The 24174-nt window shown below is 37.7% G+C and overlaps 1 protein-coding gene across 10 annotated transcripts in view; it reads left to right on the forward strand.

The window, feature by feature from the left end:
- Positions 1–24174, forward strand: part of arhgap42b (Rho GTPase activating protein 42b) — a 225038-nt gene that overhangs the window by 53014 nt on the left and 147850 nt on the right. For all 10 annotated transcript variants that reach the window (XM_079826055.1, XM_079826058.1, XM_079826056.1 and 7 more), the window contains exons 2-3: positions 7436–7531; positions 23004–23065. In XM_079826055.1, the coding sequence (XP_079682181.1) occupies positions 7436–7531; positions 23004–23065 (158 nt within the window). The remainder of the gene's footprint in view (positions 1–7435; positions 7532–23003; positions 23066–24174) is intronic.

Consider the following 24174-nt stretch of genomic DNA (forward strand, 5'->3'; position numbering starts at 1 on the left):
TGCCGTCTTAGATGGCAGCTGCTTGTAAACAGTGCGCAGTGCATTAAACAGAGCCAAGAACTCACCATTTACTGTACAATCCAGGCTCAGCGATTCCCTAAAGGCATGAAGGCAGAATGTTGTGACGGGCAGCATGTTCTATACTTAGCAGGCGAGAGGAAGTAATGGTAGCAGCACAAAGTGACAGTGGAGACGGACAGTGGATCTACCAGCCATTACCTACAGAGATAAAGAGACAGTTTGGAAAGCTGAGGTAATGCAGGAAGGCACAGGAAGCAGAAGGGTCACTGGGGAGGCTGAGGTGCGATTTTTTCCGGGTGTTTCCACTGCTTTGCGCTGAGAATCTGAAAGCTGATTGGACAGCAGCATGTCCCCCCCTCATTCTCTCCTCAAGACACCCGCTTCCATTTGAACAACCTCTGATCCTGGAAATAGCCTGGCCTGTTAGACGTTAATGCTCTCACTGAAGGCTTTAGGAAAGTACTGTAGCTGTGGATCGGCGCTGCAGTGGTGATGCTGTCTGTCGGTACGAGAGGTGAAGGGCGCTGCATTATTGATGGGGCTCATTCAGCTTGACTGAGCAGACTCACATCTCAAACAGATTATTGACCAGCACCCTGGAGTCTCGGAGCCGGTGCATGCCATGAGATGATATACATGCTCACTCACCACATCAGTGGATAACCTTGTTATGCGCTCTCAGTGCATAAGGCCACAGATGGAACCTGATCCTGGAGTAAATTTCAGTGTTTATCTCAGTTAGAAGCCATGACTAGACTTAAGCCTTTTCTTTCAATAGGAAGCAAGACATTTGCAAATAGAAAACTGAGAAAAGTTAGTTTGTGTTGTACATGCAGGGTGTTGCTATGTGGTTTTTAAGGTGCCATGAGCCGTTTTAGGCTTGGGCAAAATTCGAAATTTAAGAATTAGTTCCATGCAAATCATGAGTTTTATTTGAATTGACCACACCCCACAGGAAGTTAAATTGGAATGACAAGAAGAGCAATTTACTGAATTGCCTTTCAAAAAATCAACATAGGTGATGTCTTCCAGTGTTTTCCACACAAATGTTAATTTCTTAAAAATAATTAAATATATAAACTATATATGAATTTCTATAATATATGTCGTATTTCAAACCTCCATCTGTTCTAGCCAAACTAAGCTTTTCTTTTGAATTTCTTAGAATTTTAAGTGATTTTAATTTTATTTCCTTACATTCAAATTTGAATTGCAATTATACATTTTGTTTGCAACCTCAACTCAAATTCATTTAAATTCAAGGATTGATTTAGCATTTAATAGTCATTCTCAACACTTCTAATGACCAAGAATGATAACTACTATAAAGGTAACTATAACAATAACTATATTAGCGTCCACACCAAAGGATGATAACACTATGTTTATTATAAGCATGCACTGCAGTTTTGTTGTCTTCTGCTTAAAATGCGCAAGCTCCTTAAAGTCAGGTGGATTCTGATTGCCTATCAATATTTTTATCATTCATCAGCTAGAACAAATCATCCTGTAAGTGATTCCAACGATATTGTTCCTCTGTGTTATCGTTACAGCTGTAGTGCACTGATAAAAAAGATTTTGTGGTAAAGTAAATACTAACCAAGTAAATTCTATATTAGAACTCAATTCAAGCTTGTAGAATTTAAAGCATAAATATCAACATTATAAAATTAATTAAAACTACTCAACTTGTTCCCATCATGCACTGGGGATTAAATAATTAATAAGGTTGAATTTTTTGTTGTTGTTGCTGTTTTATCACTGCTTTTTTATCACTGGTTTAGTAACTTGCCATTTTGTGACATTTGGAGTGCATGTTCTACTCAAAATGACACATTTATATTGTGTACCAAGTGTTGAGGTCTCCGTGTTCAGGTGCCACTTTACTTCTATTGTGTAGATGCGCTGTCTACACAATATCTACTTTAAAAAAAATGTAGTGTGGTTTAATTCAGTGTTATATTATTTTAGTAAAAAGTATTGCAAAGGAAACTTCAACTAAGTAGAAATTACTCTACCTTTTACTGGCCCATAATTTAATTTAAGTTAAAATGACTTATTTTCTTTGTTAAGAGTTTACTTACTCCACGTGTGAAATTGTGTTAAACTCAATAAAAACAAGAATCTGGGATTTGTTCATTCTTTTTAACCTTTATTTAACTGACAAAGGTGCGAAGAAAAGATTTCCAATGTTTTCACTGACCAACTTAATTTTATTTTGTACAGATAATATTAAAAAAAATTGATTTTGATGGCTGCAACACAGTCCAAAAAAAACGTTGGGTCAGAAGCATGTTTACCATTCATCACCTTTTCTTTTAATTACACTTTTGTGTAATTTCTCTTTTAATTTATGTCATTTGTAAATTGAGGATATTGTTGAATTTTTAGTAATTTGCAATACATTTTTTGCCCAATCTCTCCTGATACAAGACAGCTGCTCAACAGTCTGTGGCCGTTGTCTGATTCTCCTTTTCTTGATGGGCCACACATTTTCAATAAAAGACAGATCTGGACTGCAGGCAGGCCAGTCAAGCACATCCACTCTACAGAGTGTCTAAGAAACCACTCTGTTGTAGCACATGCAGAATGAGGCCTGGCATTGTCTTGCTTCCCAGGAAAGATGTTATCTTGATGGCAGCATACTCTCTATACAATCCCAATATACACTTCCACGTCAATGGTACCTTCACACATGTGCAAGTCATCCATGCCGTTTTCACTGATTCATACCCATACCATGACAGATGTTTGCTTTTGCCCTTGTGTGCTGACGAAAATCTGGATGGTCCCTTTCGTCTTTGGGACTGAGAACTGTCCATTTTTCCCAAAAACATGCATATATTCACAATTGTGCAATTGTTTTATCGGGTATATTCTGTTGTCTTGTAAATACACTTGGATTTTTGCTTTACTATTTGACTGTTGTTATTACTCCTCCATTCTTTTAATTTATTGAAACGGGAAAATTGTTCTCTTCATTTTAGTGTAAACTCTACATAGTTGTTTAGTGGAGTGTTACAAACTTGGACTCTGACCACAACATACATTTTCACTGTCTTTTGGACCATCGGAGATGAGATGGTAAGTGTCAAAGTAACATCCACATGGATGGCAGGACCCAAGGTTTCCCAGCAGAACATTGCCCAAAGCATCACATTGCCTTTGCCGGCTTGCCTGCCGGCAGTGCATCCTGGTGCCATGTGTTCCCCAGGTAAGCGACGCACACATACCTGGCCAGCCACGTGATGTAAAAGGAAATGTGATTCATCAGACCAGGCCGCCTTCTTCCATTGCTCCGTGGTCCAGTTCTGATGCTCACGTGCCCACTGTTGGCACTTTCGACAGTGGACAGGGGTCAGCATGGTCACCCTGACTGGTCTGCGGCTATGCAGCCCCATACGCAACAAAATGCGATGCACTGAGTATTCTTACACCTTTCTATCAGAACCAGCATTAACTGCTTGAGCAATTTGAGCTACTGTAGCTCGTCTGTTTGATTGGACTACACAGGCCAGCCTTCGTTCCCCACGTGCATCAATGAGCCTTGGCCATCCATGACCCTGTCGCCGGTTCACCACTGTTCCTTCCTTGGACCACTTTTGATAGATACTGACCACTGCAGACCAGGAACACTCCACAAGAGCTGCAGTTTTAGAGATGCTCTAACCCAGTCGTCTAGCCATCACAATGTGGCTCGTGTCAAACTCACTCAAATCCTTACGCTTGCCCATTTTTCCTGCTTCTAACACATCAACGTTGAGGACAAAATGTTCACTTGCTGCCTAATATATCCCACCTACTAACAGGTGCAGTGATGAAGAGATTATCAATGTTTTTCACTTCACCTGTCATTAATGTTATGCCTGATTGGTGTATATGGTAGATGGTGAAAGACCTAAATTCCTTGCACTCTTACAACTCTTTGACAATTTGGCGCAAAGTGATGAGCCATAATGACCCATCTTTACTTGCAAAGACTGAGCCTTTAGTTGACCCAATCACGATACCACGTTACTTCATCTGCTTATTGTAGACCCTTTCAAAACAGTTTAACTTGGATGTTCTATATTCTTTTCACTTTTATTTTGCCTCTGTCCCAACTTTTTTTGCAGTGTCCTGCAGCCATCAAACATTCCAAAACATTGGAAATCTTTTTTTTTGCACTTAAGTCAAATAAAGGTGCAAGATAATTAACAAATCACAGATTCTTGATTTTATTGCATTTTTAAAAATGTGGGGTTATATATCTTAAAGGTAGCAGATACAGTACAACCTACCTTGAGTTAATTCTGTAGGCCAAAGAAAGGAAAGAAAATGGTCATGAAAATCTATATTTCCATGTATATTTCACTGAAAAACTTTTCTGTGATTAAAACATTGACTAACATTTTGTAAGTGGGCCATTAGGGAAAAATGCAACAGAAGTGAAGAATATGACTCCTTTAAAGTTACACTATTTATGTTCTTGAATAGCCTGTAATATTGCACCCTATTTTTATGGAGTGTGGGAAAAATCACATCACATCCTGTTGTCCTTTGCTGCACTGTTTTCTTTAGGAATCATGGCTAATTTATCCATATAGAATCTGTAGCCTTTGGAATTGAACTCTGGAAGTGGAATGTTCCAGTGTTTACTAAATTTCAGTGTTCTCTGTGTCCTCCCTAGTGACCTCTGACCTATAGAGGGTATGCATCGGCGTCACTTTCCCACCAGAACACGCCCCCTCAGCTGGGGCTGGGTGGCAGAAGTGCTGCTGCGTGACTGGAGTTAATAGAGGAAAACACGAGTAAAGCAAATAATTATCAGTTTAAACTAAAGGTTGGGCTCCATATAATGTTCCTTACAACATACCAAATATCCAGTGATCCATAGATAATGACATGAGAGCAAGGAATCATGTTTTCCTGACACTTATATGAGCCTGATTTTGATGCATAAATATTTATCACTGTCAGTCATCACAGTTTCGAGTGAATCCCTCATGTATGCGTTTGGGTCTATGTATTGAAGCGTGTATGTGGCCGCTTGTAAAGAATGGAAAACAAAAGTTCTATTCAAATTCTGAATATATTAAATACCTATTTAAAAAAAAAAAAGTATATTGCCTAGACAGTACGCCTTTATAATCACTAAAAGCTGTCACTCATTCAATAAACGCGATCTCACAAAGTTCCGCTATATTAATCAGTGAAGCTGATACACAATGGATCTCTTATTTAAACAATGTCTACACTTACAGAGGATTAGCGCGCGTGCAGAACTCAGTGATGGACAAACAATCGAGTGGTGAGTGGATTCTAACTTCAGCACCTGTGATTGGCCAATTGCATTGTAGAAATCAACAAACCTGTCTGTGATTGGCTACATTACTCACCGAAGCAAAACACATTGGAAATTGAATCATTTGACGAGTACAAATACAGATACACACTGGATCTTTTGCCAACTCCTTTTCGCTAGTAATATGCTATTATTACGAATTCTTACAGAGGATTACAGATCCTAGACCAGCAGTTATGGGCAACTTTTCCCTCAGGGATGTCCATGGGGGCCGTGGACAAACCTCCCCCGATCCCCCCCATTCATTTTCCTTCAGTACTCCGTCTGGGATTGCGATATATTCTCTGGTTTTCTCCGGTCAAATTTTAACCGGTCCAATCAGCGAACAGAGGGAGTGGCTGAGAACGATGACATTGATGTTGAGCGCTAGTTGGAGAGTCTGGTAGGACCAGGCTACTCTTGACCTTCATATGAACACAAATTACAGTTTGCTGAAACTGTTTGATGCACAAATAAAAAAAAAAAATTTGGGGATAAAAACAAAAGTCATTAAGTGCAAATTACAAAGGAAAAATGGCCTCGGATACAACCTTATGTTCACTTTTCTATCCTCTCAGCTTTTTTCAGTGTTCAGTGTCAATGCTATGGATAGATTTGACAAAAGTGAACCATAATGCCCACGAATTAAATGTTGAAAGCAAAGTAGCCACAGTAGCAAATTATATGGAATTAACTTTTGATCTTTCTGGAATTACAAGCCTCTCTTGCAGCATATCAGTATCAGTCTGCGTATTAGCACTGGTCTATGTAATGAGCCTTACAATGCATCTTTGTGGCCTCTCTTGATAGATGTCAATGAATAATTTAACAAACCAACAGTCAAAAGTGCAAAGTTAGTATTCGTCCCCGCCACATTGTGAATGCCTACGTATTGCACTTTTGACAAATCTTATGCTCTTAAGCTTGAAAGAGCCATTTTCCAACCCTGCGTTCTTCCAAATAGAAGATTAAGGACAAAGTAATGAGAAACCCCTTTCAGAGTTTTCTTTGTGCGAAAGCTTTTGTTAGTATTTGGAGGAGCAGTCGGGTCTATCACCTCTTTAAGACATGATGAAATGGCTTTTCTCTGCAGTCTCATTACCTTTTTTGATTGAGTTGCTTAGCGTTTCCTGTTCAAGTCTTTTCCTCCCACTCTTGATGACTGATATATACGTTTAGCTCTCCAAATGAGAACTCATTTACTCTCAGCAGGGAGTGAAGATTATGTATTTATCTTTTTGTACAGACTCTCCTAGTTTTGAGTTGAAAAGAAGATACACCTTTGACTGAGGTGGATCGATTTTAGTTTGATTTACGCTCTAAGTTAGCTTTGTGTTTTTAAAGTCTTTCAATGTCATGACATTTTTATGCACCATGATAGTTCTGTTAGGGCTGGTTCACACAGAACTGTTTTTTGCTGTTAAAAACATGAGATGCAGGTCAGTGGAACGGAAAAAGCGCAAGGTCTACGTGTTTTTAAAAAGTTTCACTTTTTCTAACTTGAGCGCTGCAAAAGATGTGAAACGTGACCGCAATGGCTAAAGACGTCTGTCTAGCGTGTTTACATTGAAAAACAATGGACAAGTAGAACATTGGAGTGGAAAAACACATTCTGTGTGAATGGCCCCTTAAGTTCTGTAGGAGATACAGGTGATTGAGTCATCTTAATAAAACTCTATACTATGAGGCTGCTGAATGCTTGAACATGATTGGTTGACGAACATTCTAAGTTGTGCAATTATTTTCAGGGAAACGGGCGGCTAAAGTAGTTCCAGGCAGGTCTTGACCGCATTATATGTTCATATCAATTTGCCAAATGATTTCAGTTATTTCAAAAGTCCTTACAGCCTACAACAGCAAACGAACCAAAACCCACAACCCCACACGACCAAGCAAATATACATTTTTGTGTTTTGCCTTCCTCCGCCATTTTACGAATGACATCAGAGAAACGTCAGTAGGCTATAATTCGATCATCAAAGCAGAATTGTCCACATTGCGATTGCAATGATTAATTTCACCCCTACTCAATGGCCCGTCGTCAATTATTCCTTACTTGCACTTTTTTAAACCTCTCTTTCTCTGTTTCAGACCTCTCGGTTGCCGTGCAGAAGTTCTCCCAGTCTTTACAGGAGTTCCAGTTTGAGTGCATTGGTGATGCTGAAACGGATGATGAAGTGAACATCGGTAAGTGTGAAGTCAACTGCTTATTTGTGGTCTGCTACTGCTAATACTGTTTCAGTCTTGTAGATGCATGTAGGAATGACAAATCACAAATAGGATCTCTTTATTATCTCTATTATTTCTCCTAGACAGCAATTAGATTTAATGCAGAGCAAATGGAAATGTTTGCTGAAGTCTCCTGCTTGGGTTCTCCAGACAACCCTCTTTGCACACATTGTCAATAGAATCAATCACCATTGGCTAGTAAATGCTTAGTTTATTCACCAGATGGGCACACACAAAAATATGATATAAACATATTTGTTATATTAAACTGACTTTAGTGGGGTTGCAGAGCTGGTGGTGATGCTTGAGACGTCACTGGTCATTCAGTGTTTCTGTATAAATAAAAATAAAAAACAGTAATACTAATAAAACTAAAATGTTATAAAGGGTTGACAGGCTGCTGGGCTTATGAATATTAAATAATGTTGCCTACATTTGGTTTGCTCGAACTAATTTGCTGAAATCAAAAACTGTATGGTGATACCCATTGGGATTGCTACTTGTGCAATCATTCAGTTTAAAAATAATAAATATTTTCAAACGAACTCTATCATTTTGACAGGAAAAAAACACGAATGAATGGAATTTAATGTAGTCTCAATTCTAAATTGTATGCAAGTCTCTCGTTTTCTCTCTCTTTGCGTGCATGCAAGACAAAGACCATAAATAACAGCGTCTATACACTAGATCTGTCAGAAAAAGATGTGAAACCATTCATATCAATGAGAATAGTATGCTGTAAAAAGGCTGTGTGGAAATGCACAACTGTCTGCAGTCCAGTTCGCTGTATACCCACTTTTTCGATATTGAATGGCTCTTTTCATGCCCTCATAAATGAGATAATGCATTCTTTCCCATCATACGCTCAGTCAGCGTGTTCTAGTGTAGGCGCCCTAAAGCGGTCATAGGACCGAACAGGGAATTAAAATGTATCCGTGCTAAACTCATTCTAAGCCTATAACTCAATCAAAATGTAACAATTTAATGACAGACATTATTTAGTCCCCTAGCTCGAAATGTAGTAACCTATGCAAATGATTTACTCACAATGTAGAAGCTTGCCTCACATTGGCCCGGTTTCACAGATATGGCTTAGATTAAGCCAAGATTAAGCCTTAGTTCAATTAGAACATTTAACCACTTAAACTCTGTGGACCCTGTACAGGACATTACATAATCATGTATATAATTCAATTTTAAATGTCTGTGGAGGAGCTCTGACCTCATATGACCTCATCATGGCCATTTCCGCCTGGATTTGGCCTATCCAAATGGAAAAGCTTCCCATACCCACATACAGTGGTCTAAATTCAAAATGTTGGTGTAATTTTACAGGAAACCCTTTGAAGTTACATAAACCACTTCTAAAAGTGATAAACATGTAAGTATATGTTGTCTGAGCTTTAATAACCCCCCAAAAAAGAGACGCTCTTTGATTTTTTTGGTTATAAAATCATTTTTGAAAATGTATAACTCACATACAGTTTTGGCTGTTTCCACTAAATTCCAGAAAATACTGGAAAAAAGAAAATTTTTGTCTGGATCATGTATGCAAGATTTATTCAAATGAATCTAAATGGAGGAATATGACCTTTTTTTATGTAATTTCCGTCTGCCCCCCCATACCCATATACAGTGGTTTAAATGCAATATCCCTGTCTTTTTTTACAGAAAACCCTGAAATTACTTAAAACACTTCTGAAAGTGATAAATATTATAGTATATGTTGTGTGTGATATAATAAACATATTATATATAAAAAAACAGACAAACAAAATAGGCGTTGTCCTCCTTTCAGATCCATTTGTATAAATCTTGCATACAACATGATACAGACAAAATTCTTTTTTCCACTATTTTCTGGAATCTAGTGGAAACAGCCAAAACTGTCTGCAGGGTGCTAGAGCACACAGGGCCTGAGTTACACACTTTCAAAACTGAATTTATAACCAAAAAGCTTCTTATTTAAATTGGGAGATTATTACAGCTTAGACAACATATACTTACATTTTAGCAGTGGTTTATGAAACTTCAAAGGGTTTCCTTTAAAATGACGACTGTATGTGGGTATGGGAAGCTTTTCAATTTGGGTAGGCCAAATCCAGGTGGAAATCCCAAAAATGGTCCCAGAGCTTAAGAGGTTAAGTAGCTTTTATAAAGGTGCCTTAGAATTGATACACCAGTTGATACACCAGTTGGACCCACTTCAGTTTGCCTATCGCACAGGCAGAGGGGTGGATGATGCAAAAGTATTTATCACAGATTGTCCATAAGCATCTTGAATCTCCTAATGCAACAGCTAGATTTTTGTTTGCTGATTTTTCTTCGGCATTCAATACGCTACAGCCACATATTCTTGCTGAGAAGCTTATCAGTCGTTTTCAACTGGTGGACCATCTGATTTTTTGGATAATTGACTTTCTGACCAATAGGTCTCAGAGAGTGCTGACCTCCTTTATACTTCAACTGGCTCTCCACAGAGCTGTGTCCTTTCTCCGCTGCTCTTCATTCTGTATACTGATGATTGTTGGTCCACCAAATCTAACTGCTATCAGCCCCTCAACAGCATCACGGCCCAGCTCTTAAGGAATTTGTGGAGTGGTGTGACAACTCTTGTTTGGAACTTAACGTAAATAAAACTAAAGAGATGGTTGTAAACTTTTCTAATAAGCAGAGGCAGATGGCTATGGCAGTCACCACTGTCATTCATGGAAAGCCTATAGAGATTGTCGAAGAATACCTGGGCACAATTTTTGACAATATGCTGAATTTCACCTCTAATGCAGAGGAGATACTGAGGAAATGCCAGCAGCAGCAGTATCTTTTAAGGAAGCTCAATTCCTTTGGGGTTAGTAAGAACATTTTCACTACGTTTTACTACTCCTACATTGAAAGTGTCATTACATTTTCTATCGTCTGCTGGTTCCATTTCACCAGCCTTCAAAACAGAATTCGTCTGGAGCGCACAGTTAAAGTCTGTTCAAAGATTATCAGACTTCCAATTAGGGCTCTTTCCATCATAAGTGACCAGCAAATGCTGAGGTTGGCTGGCAGGATTTTACAAGATCCTTCACATGTCCTTTTTTCTGTTTTTGAGTGGCTCCCCTCGGGGCGACGGCTTCGTTGTCCAGACTGTAGGACACAAAGGAGGAAGGCAACCTTTGTTCCAAAATTGGTGCAGCTTTTAAATTTACAACCGTCTCTAAGCACCATCATGGTCACCAAGTGTTTTTTTTCTCTCTACATACATTTTTAATTGCACATATATACATATATATATTTTATATAGAATATATTATAATGCCCTCTGTGCACATTATGTTATTTATTTACTGTATGATGCTTGTATGTATAGCTATTGTGTGTTACTCTACGTGGCAGCTTGTTAATTGTCCCTCGGGGACAAATAAAGTGTTGAATGAATGAATGAATGAAAATGATGGCAGTGACACATTTTAAGATATGTCAGAGCAAGTTGTTTTCAGTTAAAACAGCTTAAACTTTCGTTTTAGTCTGTGACTAGCTTAAGCCTTGTCTGTGAAACTGGGGGTTGGAGTTTTAGAGGAAACCTCAACATTGGCTCAGACTATGCTCATACATTTTCTCATCAAATACAAATATTTTTTTGGATTTTTAGCAGAAATGTCTGAGAAAGTTGATTTGTAAATTATAACCGAGAAGTCCATAAACTCGCCTAAGCTATGAAAGAGCAACATCTGAGTGATAAAAAGTTCTTCCAAACCCATTAAAGACAATCTGCTTAACCATTCTGAGATCATTTTAATGGAAATTGTAATGCTCTGAGGAATAGTTTCCTTCCCGATTCCCAAATGTCCTGCGCACTGTCCCAGATGGATGGGACTGTCATCTTAATCAAGACCTATCCCTGGAAATTCCATACGAGTTCATTGAAGCATAAAGGGATTTCTAGGCTTTTTTTCTTTCACTCTGACTTTTTCTTTTTCTTTCGGCTATTGATCACAAACTTTTTAAAGTCTTTAACGTGTGAGCAGTCACAGAAGGACTTAGAATTCATCGTTTTGATTAGTAAATGTATTCTCGTATGAAAGCAAGCGTTGGGCATGCTGATATCCTGTCCCAATCCAGATTTAGCTCAACAGCTCAAGGCAGGTCTCGGTGAGATTGCCTGCCCAGCATGCATAATGTATTGTATTGATTTGCTTACATTCCAGACAAAAGGGTCTCAGCTCAGCCCTTTAAAAGATCAGAGTAACTAATTGTGATTTGTGTCAGAGATTAAGGAAAATGCAGACCGCTCACCCTCGGTGGGCACGGAGCAGATGTGCTGAGAGTTCATACGCCCTGATGGGTTGATCACTCATTCTGTTCTGTCTCTTTTTGCATCCATTCATCTCTTCCTATGCTTCTCTCATTCCACCGCTTTCTCCTTATGTGTCATTACTTTGTTTATTATCTTCCTGTCCTGCTCTGTGAATTGTGTACTGGCTTGACACTCAGACCATCTGTATCTAACAGTTGGCTTCCAGGCTTTCCGTACTCTCGAATGGCACAACGCAACCTGTCATTTAGCCTACTGCCTTTTCCCCTTCTTTTCCCAGGGAATCTTATGGGAGAAAAGCTAATTAACTGTGTTGAGGTGTGGCAAAGCAAGCTCCTAATGCAGTTCAATATGGCCCTTTATATCCCCGTCTGGTCGTCAGATAGGAATGTGGTGAATTTTTGCTGTTTTTTTCCCTTATTTGTCTGGTTAAAAGGGATGTTGGGCAAGCCGACCATAGTGGGAATGTTTTGGAAGGTAGCAACACAAAGGCGTCTTTGCGACTGTTTAGCTAATGGACAGCTTTAATAAAAGGACTACGGCTATTGACGTGTAATGTGGCCGAATGATTTTGGTTTGCAGTCCATGAACAAGTGAATGTTGATGATTCCTGTGACTGAATGTTAATGCAATCTCTTTGACATGAATCCAGCTTTTTGTTAACTGTCCATTCAGTGACACTCTGATGATTACTGCGCTCAAAAATAGCAGGCCAGGCACTTTGCAAAATTGCAAGATCCGATCGAACGGTTTTATGCAACTTCCAGGAGAGTAGCTGTGGAGGTTTGCTTAACACTGACACAAAACCAGCCTTCATTCACCCCAAAGGAAAGCATATTTACACTGTATGAATCTTTCAGACTCTTTTCAGGGTAGGGTTGCACCGGCCATTTGTAAGTAATTTTTTAAAGGGGTCCTATAATGCCATTTTTGTACAAGCTAATATGATTCTTTAGTGTCTAAATGAAAAGTTTGTAATATACTTTAATTAAAAATTCTCATTAGTATTGTAAGAAAACACTCATTTTACCTGGTCAAAAACAGCTCCGTTTTCAGCAAGCCATTTCAGTGCATGTGACTTTAAATGATAATGAGCTTTGCTCACCCCGCCCCTCTGTTCGTTCGACACAACACACGTGGAGTGTTGCCTTGACAACAGTTGAGGGTATATTTTGGATTTGAGTGCAACCGTATCAATTTGAACCAGAGTCGGACCCAGAACAAGATGACGGCCCCAACGAAGTTCGCCAATTAAGGTTTCTGACCTTTATAACGTTTCTGAATGTTTGGTTAACGTAATGTCACTTTGATCTATCTTTTTACTGGCAGGGTAGCGTAGTGAGATACGAATGCTATGTGTTTACTGATGTATATTTTAGTTCATTGACAGATTGTAGTGTTACCACGTTAACTTTATCACCAGCGTACACAGTTTGTAATAACCATAACGCGTTGTTCTTTATAAACGTGGGATTATGAATTATATTGAGAATGTCATACATAGAAAGCATGCCGTAATGTAACTTACCCTGTAAACTTTAGCCGCATTCATAGTGAAGTGTGCAAGTGATTTGCAAAGATTAATATAAAGGTTAATATAACATTACACTCACTTCTTCTGGAGGTGCAGCAGGAATAAGAATAGTTGGTAGCGATCCTTTTTTCAGGAGCAGCTACTTAGCAAAACCTGCTTTATACTGGCTCGTTTATAAAGCAGTCTGGTGAGAAATGATTCGCGCAAACATGAAAGCATTGACGTTGACCGGGGGGAATATTCCCTTCGAAAACAAAACTCAGCCACTGCGTCTTCAGCGGTTCGGTTTTAACACCACAATCACTTAGACGCCATTCTGCTCCAGCGTATCAACAATGGCGGACTGATGACAGCTCGCTCAGGGCGGGTCTGTGTTGAAACGCTGCTGTCAATTAATAATCGTGGGAGAGGCGTCCGACCGTGGGACGTCACATGGTCAGACGGCTCGATTTGAGACAGGGGAAAACATATAAGGAGATAAAAAAAAAAAACACTGGATGGATTTTTATCATTATAGGATGGTTGTGTACAGGCACTGCCAACACACATTTCCGTACAATCAACTTGTAAAAGTGCATGTACCATTATATGACCCCTTTAAAAAGTCCACACTTGAGGCTTAGTAAATACTAGATAGTTTGTAACTAACTTTATTCGGTTGCACCATTTGTTCTTAAGGCAGAACGTAGTTAGTAGGGCGTAAGCTCTCTGTAAAGTAATGTGTAGTTGCATAATATGGCGTTTACCCTCAATGCAGCCTTTAAACACGTGAGCAGAAGTTGTGTTGAAATGCAGTGAAATGCGCTCTCTTAAAATGTAAGCAAGTGTACTGTAAATGTCAGTATTGTCATATAAATCTGTCGGATTAAACGAGAGTTTATTGATTCAGTTCAGTCAGTTCTGGTCTGCTATTTTATTCCAACCGTTACTCCTGATCGGAGGATTTCCATAAATATTTAGTTCATACGTAGAGTTACGCTTCAACTAAGTGTAATGGTACAACGCAAAAATATTTAGTAGTGTGTAAGTTATGACTTAGTGCCTATTTACTACAACACTAGGCTAAATTGTAACTTGTAACCGGCCCTAAGGCTCTGTCTCAGATTAGACTCAAGACTCAATTTGATTTCAGGTCTCAGCCAGGACTTGGACTTGAATGAACTGGTCACGGCTACAGCACTGAAAAATTATATACAGTAATATAAATGATTGGGTTGTCAATTGATTTCATGACATGCTGATTAATTAATTTAGTTATTCTGAATTAATCACAAATCTGTTCCAGCTTGACATTTTTTAGATAGTTACATAAAAAAAAAAAAAAAACACATTAAAGAATAAAAATATGGCCTAACAGACAAAGCATAGAAAAAAAGAGTTTACATTTTTATTAGAGGGAGAACTTTACATAAGTGTCCATTATACAGACATTAATAAATCCAGAATGACTGCCAGTGCCACACAGCCTAAATTCGACTATGTGAGTTGGGTTCAAAAAACGTATACCCCCCATTCATATAACTCTGTGTCTACACAAGACGCGAACGGCACAACACGACACAACAAAAGAAAATAGAACCCATTATTATCAGTGATGCTGTCTACACTAGATGTGACACGAAGAGACACAACAAATTCCCGACAGTAAACTCATGCACGGTTCTATTTCTGACGAACTTCAATCGCTCACGCTACTTCTGACTTATCCTCAAGCTGTTGTGGCGCGACGCGACAACTGCCGCGTCCGGTGTAGATAAGGTGTAACATGAAGCATTTCATTCAACCGAGTTTTGAAGCAAGATTTCCAATTTCAGAGGATTATTTTTTAAAGATCATACCTAGCAACATAGCAGTATTATAGCAGCCATCAGCTATTCTGCCTTCTAGATAATGCCATCGATCATTGAAGACCCCATATCAGTTGACCACTAGAAAGTTCTCATCTATCACTCTTCATGGAAAGTTTTCAAAGTGTCTGATATTTCTGTTGTGCTCCCATAGTGTCCCAGCCCTAAAAGGGTAAGATTACTCTTACTGAAGAAAAATGTAATTGTCTTGTGGAATCAATCTGGTCATCGATGAAAGTGAGCTTTCGGAGTGACTTGACCGGACCCCTCGTGTACTGTGGGACCAGAATCTTGATGTAGCTGAGCTGCAATCTACTTTGAAGCTCCAACCAGTCTGCGTCGCATCAGCAGTCTGTCTGGGAGTACAGACAGGGTCACCTGACCTCCTATCGATTTCATTCCATGACTTCCTGCTGTGACATTCACAATCCACACCAGTTATCCTGAAATCAATCTCACTGAAAGATTGATGTAGCTATAGAAATATTAATTGTCCTAAAAGTACAAGACTGTTTCACTTCAACCGTGATGAGCCGATGATTGTTGCCATCCATACTTTTGTCTTTTTTCCTTTCCTCTCTTTGTTGCACTTTGAGTCTCTCCCTTTCTCATTGTGTCATACAACAGTGCTGTTATGTCATGATGTCAATTTATAGACCAACCTGAAGAAAATTTAGTGAAATTGACCTAAACATTTAACGAGTTGCAACCATCAAGCAGAAATTATTTTTTTAAATAAAAAAAATAAATAAAAAAATCCTTACACCTTGAATATATTGAATCTTTATATATATATATTTCAAGATAGTCTTTTTTAAAAATTTACAAATATTATATATTAAAGAAACACTCCAATTTTTTTGAAAATATGCTCATTTTCCAACTCCCCTAGAGTAAAACAGTTGAGTTTTCCATTTAGCCGATCTCCGGGTCTGGGGGTAGCACTTTTAGCATAGCTTAGCATAGATCATCAAATCTTTGTAGATTGTTAGCATCTCGCTCAAAAAATGACCAACGAGTTTCGCAACTTTTCATTTTCCGTCGGTCTTAGTAAACGATGTAACTACAGAAGAGTCAAGTTTTAAATAGGAAAAATATCGAAACTCTTTGGTCATTTTTTTGAGCGAGATGCTAAAGGTATAATCAGATTCAGTGATCTATGCTAATGAAGTTGTCTGCAATGAAATACAAGTCAAAGTATATTTAGAAATTTGAAAAAAAAAAAAATTTGCGTTTTCCATACTGTCCCAACATTTTCTGATTTGGGGTTGTACTTTTTAACCCTCCTCATTACTACTTTTCTTCATATCTTATTAAAAGCCCCAGTTTCTCTTAAGAAATTAATAAGAATTCTTGTCTGTGCCCTATGATATGTGCTCAATAACCCTTTTAATGTGATAACACCCCTATATCCCTCAGTTTAATCCTCATCACCTCTCTCTGAGCTCCATACCAACTGCATCTCAAAACTACATGCTCTAATGACAACTCTTCCTGACAACGGCAATCTCATTGGCTGGTGCTCACCTATAACTGTGCCTGTTTTGATTTCAGCAAATCAGCTCTAGCAAACGCAGACAACGTGATTAATATTCATAAACCCAACAGCTCATCAATCCTTAGTTATTAGTTATAGAATTCGTAGTATTATTAACTTATCAGTATTATTGTTCGTTTTTTTGACAGAAATACTGAATGACCAACAATGTCTTAAGCACCACCACCAGTCCTAAGTTGAGTTAAAATGACAAATATGCATTCATACATTTTCATTTGCACATGATTACCAAGTTTTAGTTCAAATTACTTGAATTCTATCATTAAATTATTGTTTGCATTTTTTTTTTTGTAATCTGAAGACATTATTAATGAAGGGATTATTACTTGTGCTGTTTGCATTCTTTTTGCCACTGTTTGCACCATGAGAATATGAATAAATACAGAATCTGTGTTTACATTTCAAACTTGTCATTGATTTGATGTATTATTGTTTGGATTGTGTGATGTTTTTCATCACAGTTGCACTATTTAAACATTACCTGCACTTTTACAGAAGAAAAGTATGTATGCAACTTTTCCATTTCTGAAAAGGCTGGGGTTTGGATATTTACATTTTTTTTTTAATTTTTATTCTTTTATGAAATTTGTTTAATATAGGAGCCTATTTGATGATGGGTACGTTTCACTTTAGATCATTGTTTGTTTGTCTGATGCTCTCAAGAATGCGTGCAGCTCTCACTTGTAGCCAAAAACATGGGGAATGGTACTAAATTTATATCGTCATTGATATCGTCATCGCAATAAATACCAGAAAATATTGTGATAAAGTCCATAACGCCCATCCCTACTTTTACTACACAGATTTTTGTCCAATCAAATGCCCCCTAGAATGTTAAGGCCCTTTCCCCATTTTCACCTGTCTAGCAAAGTAGCCTAGTAGCCTCCTTTCAATGTGTCCTGCCTAAACTTTCTGTTCCATAAGCAATATTGCAATAAAGAGCAATTTCAGGGGCTTTTAAAACGATTTCTTGTTGAAGCACAGTATCATGTGCAAATGGTCTTGATTTATAATTATAATGCAGTCTGGGTTTCTAAATGAGAGGGTGATTCCATGTCTGCCTCTCTCATCAGTCCCTCTCAAATGTATGTATGTCAGATCTCTTTTGTCCTGAGCCAAAAGCCCATTTCACAGAATGACTCATCACTTCTGTCATTCTCCCCATTAACCTGTGAATGATACATACGCTCTAACCCCTTTTAGCCGCTATATCCTCCCTTAAGTACCTCATATAGTTCAATAGAGACATTTATCCATGGCATCTACCCTTATCTTCCACACAAAATCGTTCTCACTCTCTTCCACTCATTTCCTGTTCTCTTCTTCTTATCTTTTCACATTCAGTGTCTTACTCTCTCTAGTCTCTACTTAAAAAAAAATACAGACATTTTCACTCTGCTAAAATGTTTATCATACACTTCGATTGGTTTTATTTACAGCTAATTATACTAACTAATTAGTATAATAACTTAAATAATTTAATTGGTAAATATTATGTATTTATATAATTTTTGCACGTATTTATGAATCATTTTCCAAATGTCCAACTGAAAACATTTAGGGCAAGTTAATGCAACAAAAACGCATTAACAGTTACAAAATTGTAATGTTAAAGCAAGCTTAAGTTGCCAAGTATGCAGTTTTTCTCTGCATCAAACATTATTTATAGCTCGCCTCCCATCCAATAATCACAAAGAGCTTTGTGCTTTGTTACTTGTAATAAGTCTCAGCTTTCAAATTCTGTCCAGTTTATCACGAAATTCAAACAATAAATGGCGTTTTGACGCTCTTAAATGTGATGTGACGTAGCGCCTCAGTTGAAGCTTTTCTTCCACTCTAATACAAGTTATAGGATGAAAAACAAACATGCATGAACATCAAAAGGTATGTTGAAAAATACAGTACAACTTACCAAAATAAATAATTTATCATGTAATCGCTCAATCAGTGTTTCAACGGCGGAAAGACGTCAATAAAACAGCTTACGAACAATGTCACTTAATGTTGAATTTACTTCAGGACAGTTATCCAATGTTCACAGTTCATTAGCTAGCAATAAAAAAATGCTAGAGAGGAGCTTATTTACTGTTAATTATATGGGTTTGATTATTTGATGTTATTAAATACATTTCTTGTTTGAATCATATGCATCAATCAGTTCAAGCTGTCCATTTCAATGAATACATTTGTTTCCATCACTTAAAAATGTGTGGCATTTTCCATTTTTAAAATCTGTGAACATTTGTAAATTTTACTCTTTGCTATATATATTTTTTACATTGGGAAAATGATTAAATATATGAAATGTAACATTTCATAATCCTCTTGGCTGTTATGTCAAAATGTTGGTTCCTCTGATTGGGATTTTTTTTTTAAACAATACATAAATATTGAAGTATATATTGAATTTCAACAGAAGCTAGACATACAGTAGCTAGAAAAAGAATATTGCCCAGCCCTATTATTGAGTGTGTTGTGTGCATGGCTGGCATTAATGGGTGTTTTGGAGTCTTTTGGGAGATAGCAGACTTACGTTCAGCTGTGGCTGCTAAAAGCCAGGAAGCGTGAATGGAAACAAAGAGAGTGGACAGGCTATCTGGGCCGATGGTTTGATAATTGTCTCCTAATAGAGTTGGCAGGCTGAACTTGACCAAGTGTCCAAGCTCAAACAGAAGTAAAGTCCATCCAGGGAGAGACAGCAGCTGTCTCTCATCCACACCTTGTTTAAATGAAGCAATGTAGCCATCAGTGGCTGTTCTGAGAATTCAAAAGCTGCCATTGTGCCACAGCAAGAGGGGTAGTGGGTAGTGCCAACGCTGGATGAGATGGCGGGTATTATTTTGAAGGATGTGTATGTCTTAGCACAAAATGCAATGGTCTTGGAATTCAAGCTCAAGTTTCAGTTCACTGAAAACGTTCACATTCATTTCTATCATCATATATTCACAAGGGTGGTCAGTGTTTTGGCTGTTTAGCATGCTACAGGAAAAGAAAGCACCATAAAAGTCGGACTACAACTAACGGTTATTTGAATAATCAATGAATCTGTTGATTATGTCTTCTAATTATTGATTAATCAGAAAAAAAAAACATTTATAAAAAAGTAAAATCCATTATTTACAAAAATGTTATTCCACATCGCACCCAGTGTTGTCCTTCAAACAATGTGCAATTTAAAGGCAATGAAAACATAGTGAATGTTAGCTATGCTATGTGCAATTACTGTATATTTTAGTGGTGGGCATAGATAACTTTTTTTTAATCTAGATTAATCTCACTGTAATCTTGGAATTAATCTAGATTAATCTAGATTAAATTGGCTCATTTGAATTCCGCCGAAGGCATTCAGAATGTGTGCTCGTAAGTGATCGTTTGTCTTTTTGTAGTTTGAATAATAAATAACTTCTGTCCCTTTAAGACCTAACGCACACATGGATTCCACTGTTCCTGTGAGCTGGTTACGACTGTGTTTACGTTAAAACTCACCAAGATGGGCATTGAGACATTTTTGAGTGTATTTGACAATTAATAAGCTGGAAAAAGGAGTACATTTTTGCACTTTTTGTATGTCAGAGGCAGCTTTATTACGGTATGTGTGTGTGCGCTTCAGATACGAGCGCGAAATCTGCGGGAATTAGTCGAATTAACGTTATGTGCAACCCCGCGCGAAATTCAGACCGGTCACACCAATACTAACACGCTGTCATGATCCAGCAGAACACTTCACTTCACACATTTTAGTATCGATACATATCGAAATATCGATATTTTTGACAACACTAGTAGGCATACACACAGGTTCGAAGACTCGTTCTCTTGCCCCTACAGTGCAACTCGGCTAGCTATACATCCACGCTAAAATATCAAGGTGAAAGTCATCATAGCTTGCGTAGTATAGACGCAGCTCCCAACCCAAATTTGAGAATAGATTAACGGCGATATTTTTTTTATCGCCCGATAAGAGTCTCACGTTAACGCAGCACGTTAACGCCGATAACGGCCCACTACTAATATATATATAAATATGTGTGTCAGAAGTGGGACTTTTATTTTGACAGCGCTGAGAACGCCAGCACCTGAGCACATATCGCTCCCATTCTCCATCTTCATTTATTTATGGTCTCTGTTTAACAGCTCTGTCTAATACATTGTTAGATAGAACTGTTAAACAAAGAAAGAAAACGGTATACGAAAAAGTATTATAGCATTATTTAAATTATTAGTAATACATCAGCAAACACTATAATACGTTCTCATTTACAATCAGCCTTCAGAAAATATGTATTTATATTATTTAAACTAATTTTGGAATATCTAATAAATATTTCATTTCACAAAGCTTGCATACTTTGTTGAATTCAACTGTGAGATGTTGTTAAGTGTGCATTTGTAGACTGCATAAAAAATGTACTCTGTGTGTAATGGTCGGTCCGAATTGAATGTGAGCAGGAGAGGTCAGCTGTCACTGGAGACACACGATCGACAAACTTTAAACCTTTGATTTCAAATTCTGCGCAATATTCAGTTGCCCACTATGTCATAGTCATGCCATTTTCACTGTGCGCTGTATGAACATTTAGTTTTACCTTGCCTATTTGAAGAAATATGATTCCCAGTGCACACAAACTTACCAGATTACTGAGTGCACTGTTGGTTACAGTGTTTACTTCTTATTTATTCATATATATTTTTTCTTTATTTTACCGATTTATTTTTGAATTCATTTTCAAATAATTTATTTCTAATTTATTATTAAATATTAAATACAATAAATATTAATTATAAATATATTGGCCACCCTCCTTTCTAAGATATCGGCATCGGCCATCCACAAATCTGTATTGGTCGACCACTCGTATGCACTGAAAATGCGTCTTGAGCGCATAAAGTGGCACACGCATCCGTCAAAGCACATGACAGGGCAATGTGCAGTCAACTATAAGATTTATTTTTGAAGATGTTTAGGACAACTTGAATTGTGCACTTTTCCCGCAGCAGGGAAGATGCGTTTTGTCCATAGAAAATGTGGTGTTCACTGCTGTAAAGTGACTGTCAGATGTTTTCTGTGCATAGTATGTCTGTGTAGGTGTGATTAATCGATAAATATCAAAATAGATATTTTTTCATTATTGATTATTATTGTAAGTTAGATTAGCTTATAAAAGTGATATATTCTAGATTTATTTGTGTGAAATATTCCTTTAACTTGTAGTTTTGAGGGCATATATAGATGGTTAGTCACTCATACCCATTTTTCATGCTAACAAAAAATGCAAACATCCATTGGTTGAACTTTTTCATTTCACTTGAGTGTATGAATGTGCAAATTAGGATCAAGGTTAGTTGTTCACACCTTCTTAGTTATCTGTCATTTATTTGATTTTTCTAAGTAGCTCATATTACACTAATTGAAGGCCCAGTATCTCTGGTGTAACCTCTGGGTTAAGTGCTTTCCTCAAGGACTTAGTGGGGATTGTGGGAATTAAAGTAATTTCCAGGTCACAGGTCACCTCTACCTGGGATTGAACCACCTTCAATGTAGCAGTTGCCCCTTGGGTCAAGGTTTTGCTTGTTAGACCCTGATGGTAGATGTCGTAACTTCACCATAGGATATCAAAACCCATCTCTATTCTCGATTGACAGCCATTCATTGATAGCCTTATATTCAGATTGAATAAAACTTTTTGAAAGCAACATTGAAATTGTAAATATTTCATTATATTACAGTAGATGTTTTACCAGTGCCTGAAACATTTTTTGGAGGCACTTAAAGCCGGAAATTGTCATGACGTCAATGTCCTGGCATTTATAGCTGATTTATAGCTGAATTTTCATTTAGCTTTAAACTTTACCACCTGAAACCTATCAACAAGACCTAAAAGCCTGTAAGTGCTCTGTTAGTTGTGGAAAAATGTATGAACATTTTAACACCTTTTAGGTGACCAGAAGTGGAGTACGGTCATTTTTAATGGTTCCATATTGATTTAAATTCATAGAAAAATCTCCATTGTTCATTCTGCATTTTTATTAAATGCTGAATCATTCATGTAAGTAGCTGTGGCAATAAATCAATGCTAACAGCATTTACTTAACAGAATTTCTATTGACTCACATGAATCAAGTTATTATTTAAGTCTGAACTTTAGCCAGCAAATGCAAATGGATTAATAACTCTATTTTTCCTTCTCCAGCTCAGTCCTTCAAAGAGTTTTCCCAGCTGCTAAACACCATGGAAGAGGAGAGAAGGCGGTTGGTAAGTAATGAGCATGCAGACTATAAATAACTTTATGGTAGAGACCTGCACTCCCGTGGGACTTCCGCAGGACCCGCGGGACCCGACGCAACAGGCGGTAAGACACTTGTGTGTGCGGGTTGCGGGAGAATAAAATGATTTGCAGGACTCCCCCAAAATAGAAATATTTAAAAGTAAGATATCTAAAAAAAACTAAAGAATTGTTATTTATCTATTGCTCAAAAGCAACCAGGAAAACTAAAATTAAATAAAAACTATTTACAGGTGCAAGCAGAGGTGGAACGTGTGTAAGGCTGAGCAAGATTAAAGGCCCCGATATACTTCAAGCTAAATCGAACTGAAATTGAAGTGATGTGATGTAATTTCGGACAAAATCAGTCCAAAAAAAAGTTTGTTTTGGGAGTTCGAAACAGCATGCCAAAGCAAACTTTCCAGAAATGTTCGCTCTGGCTGCTAAACACCTTCGTACTACCATTGGTCCATGGAGATTATGTAATAGGTAGGTGTGCGCTAAGGCTCCGCCTTCTTTAACGTGGAAATCTCCTCTGTTGGGCTGGGCGATATGGCTGAAATCTGTATCACGATATAAGTGTTTCATATCGGTCGATATCGATAATTATTGATATGTATTATGAACTATTTAAAATAAGAACCAGGAGAATTTTTTTTTTACATTTAAACATTTTTATTTTAAACTTAACCTTCCTTTGATTATAATCCCCTCAGTTATAAATGCAGAAATGTCAACACAACCATGGAAAAGACTCAAATAATTAATATATAAACACAAGTCTAAAATCACAATGAACACTTAACGATTATCTCTTAACATTAAGGTGCAGTGCCTCGGTTATTTCTTTGTAAATGTTACCGTTTAGATGCTTTGTCATAAGGCACTGATGCACCTCTCCATGTAGTTTCAAAGGCTGAATCCGAAATCGCCCCCCTATACCCTTAAATAGGGCACTATTTGAAGGGACAGCCATTTGTAGTGGTGTCCAAAACCATAGTGAACGTTATTGAGTGCACTCATTCTATCCCACAATGCACCGCAATAACGAGTGTACAGCCTATGTACGTTCAGCGGCTGTCCGAATTTGCTCACTTGT

The sequence above is a fragment of the Gobio gobio genome, assembly GCF_949357685.1.
Source record: "Gobio gobio genome assembly, chromosome: 9".
Lineage (NCBI taxonomy): Eukaryota > Metazoa > Chordata > Actinopteri > Cypriniformes > Gobionidae > Gobio > Gobio gobio.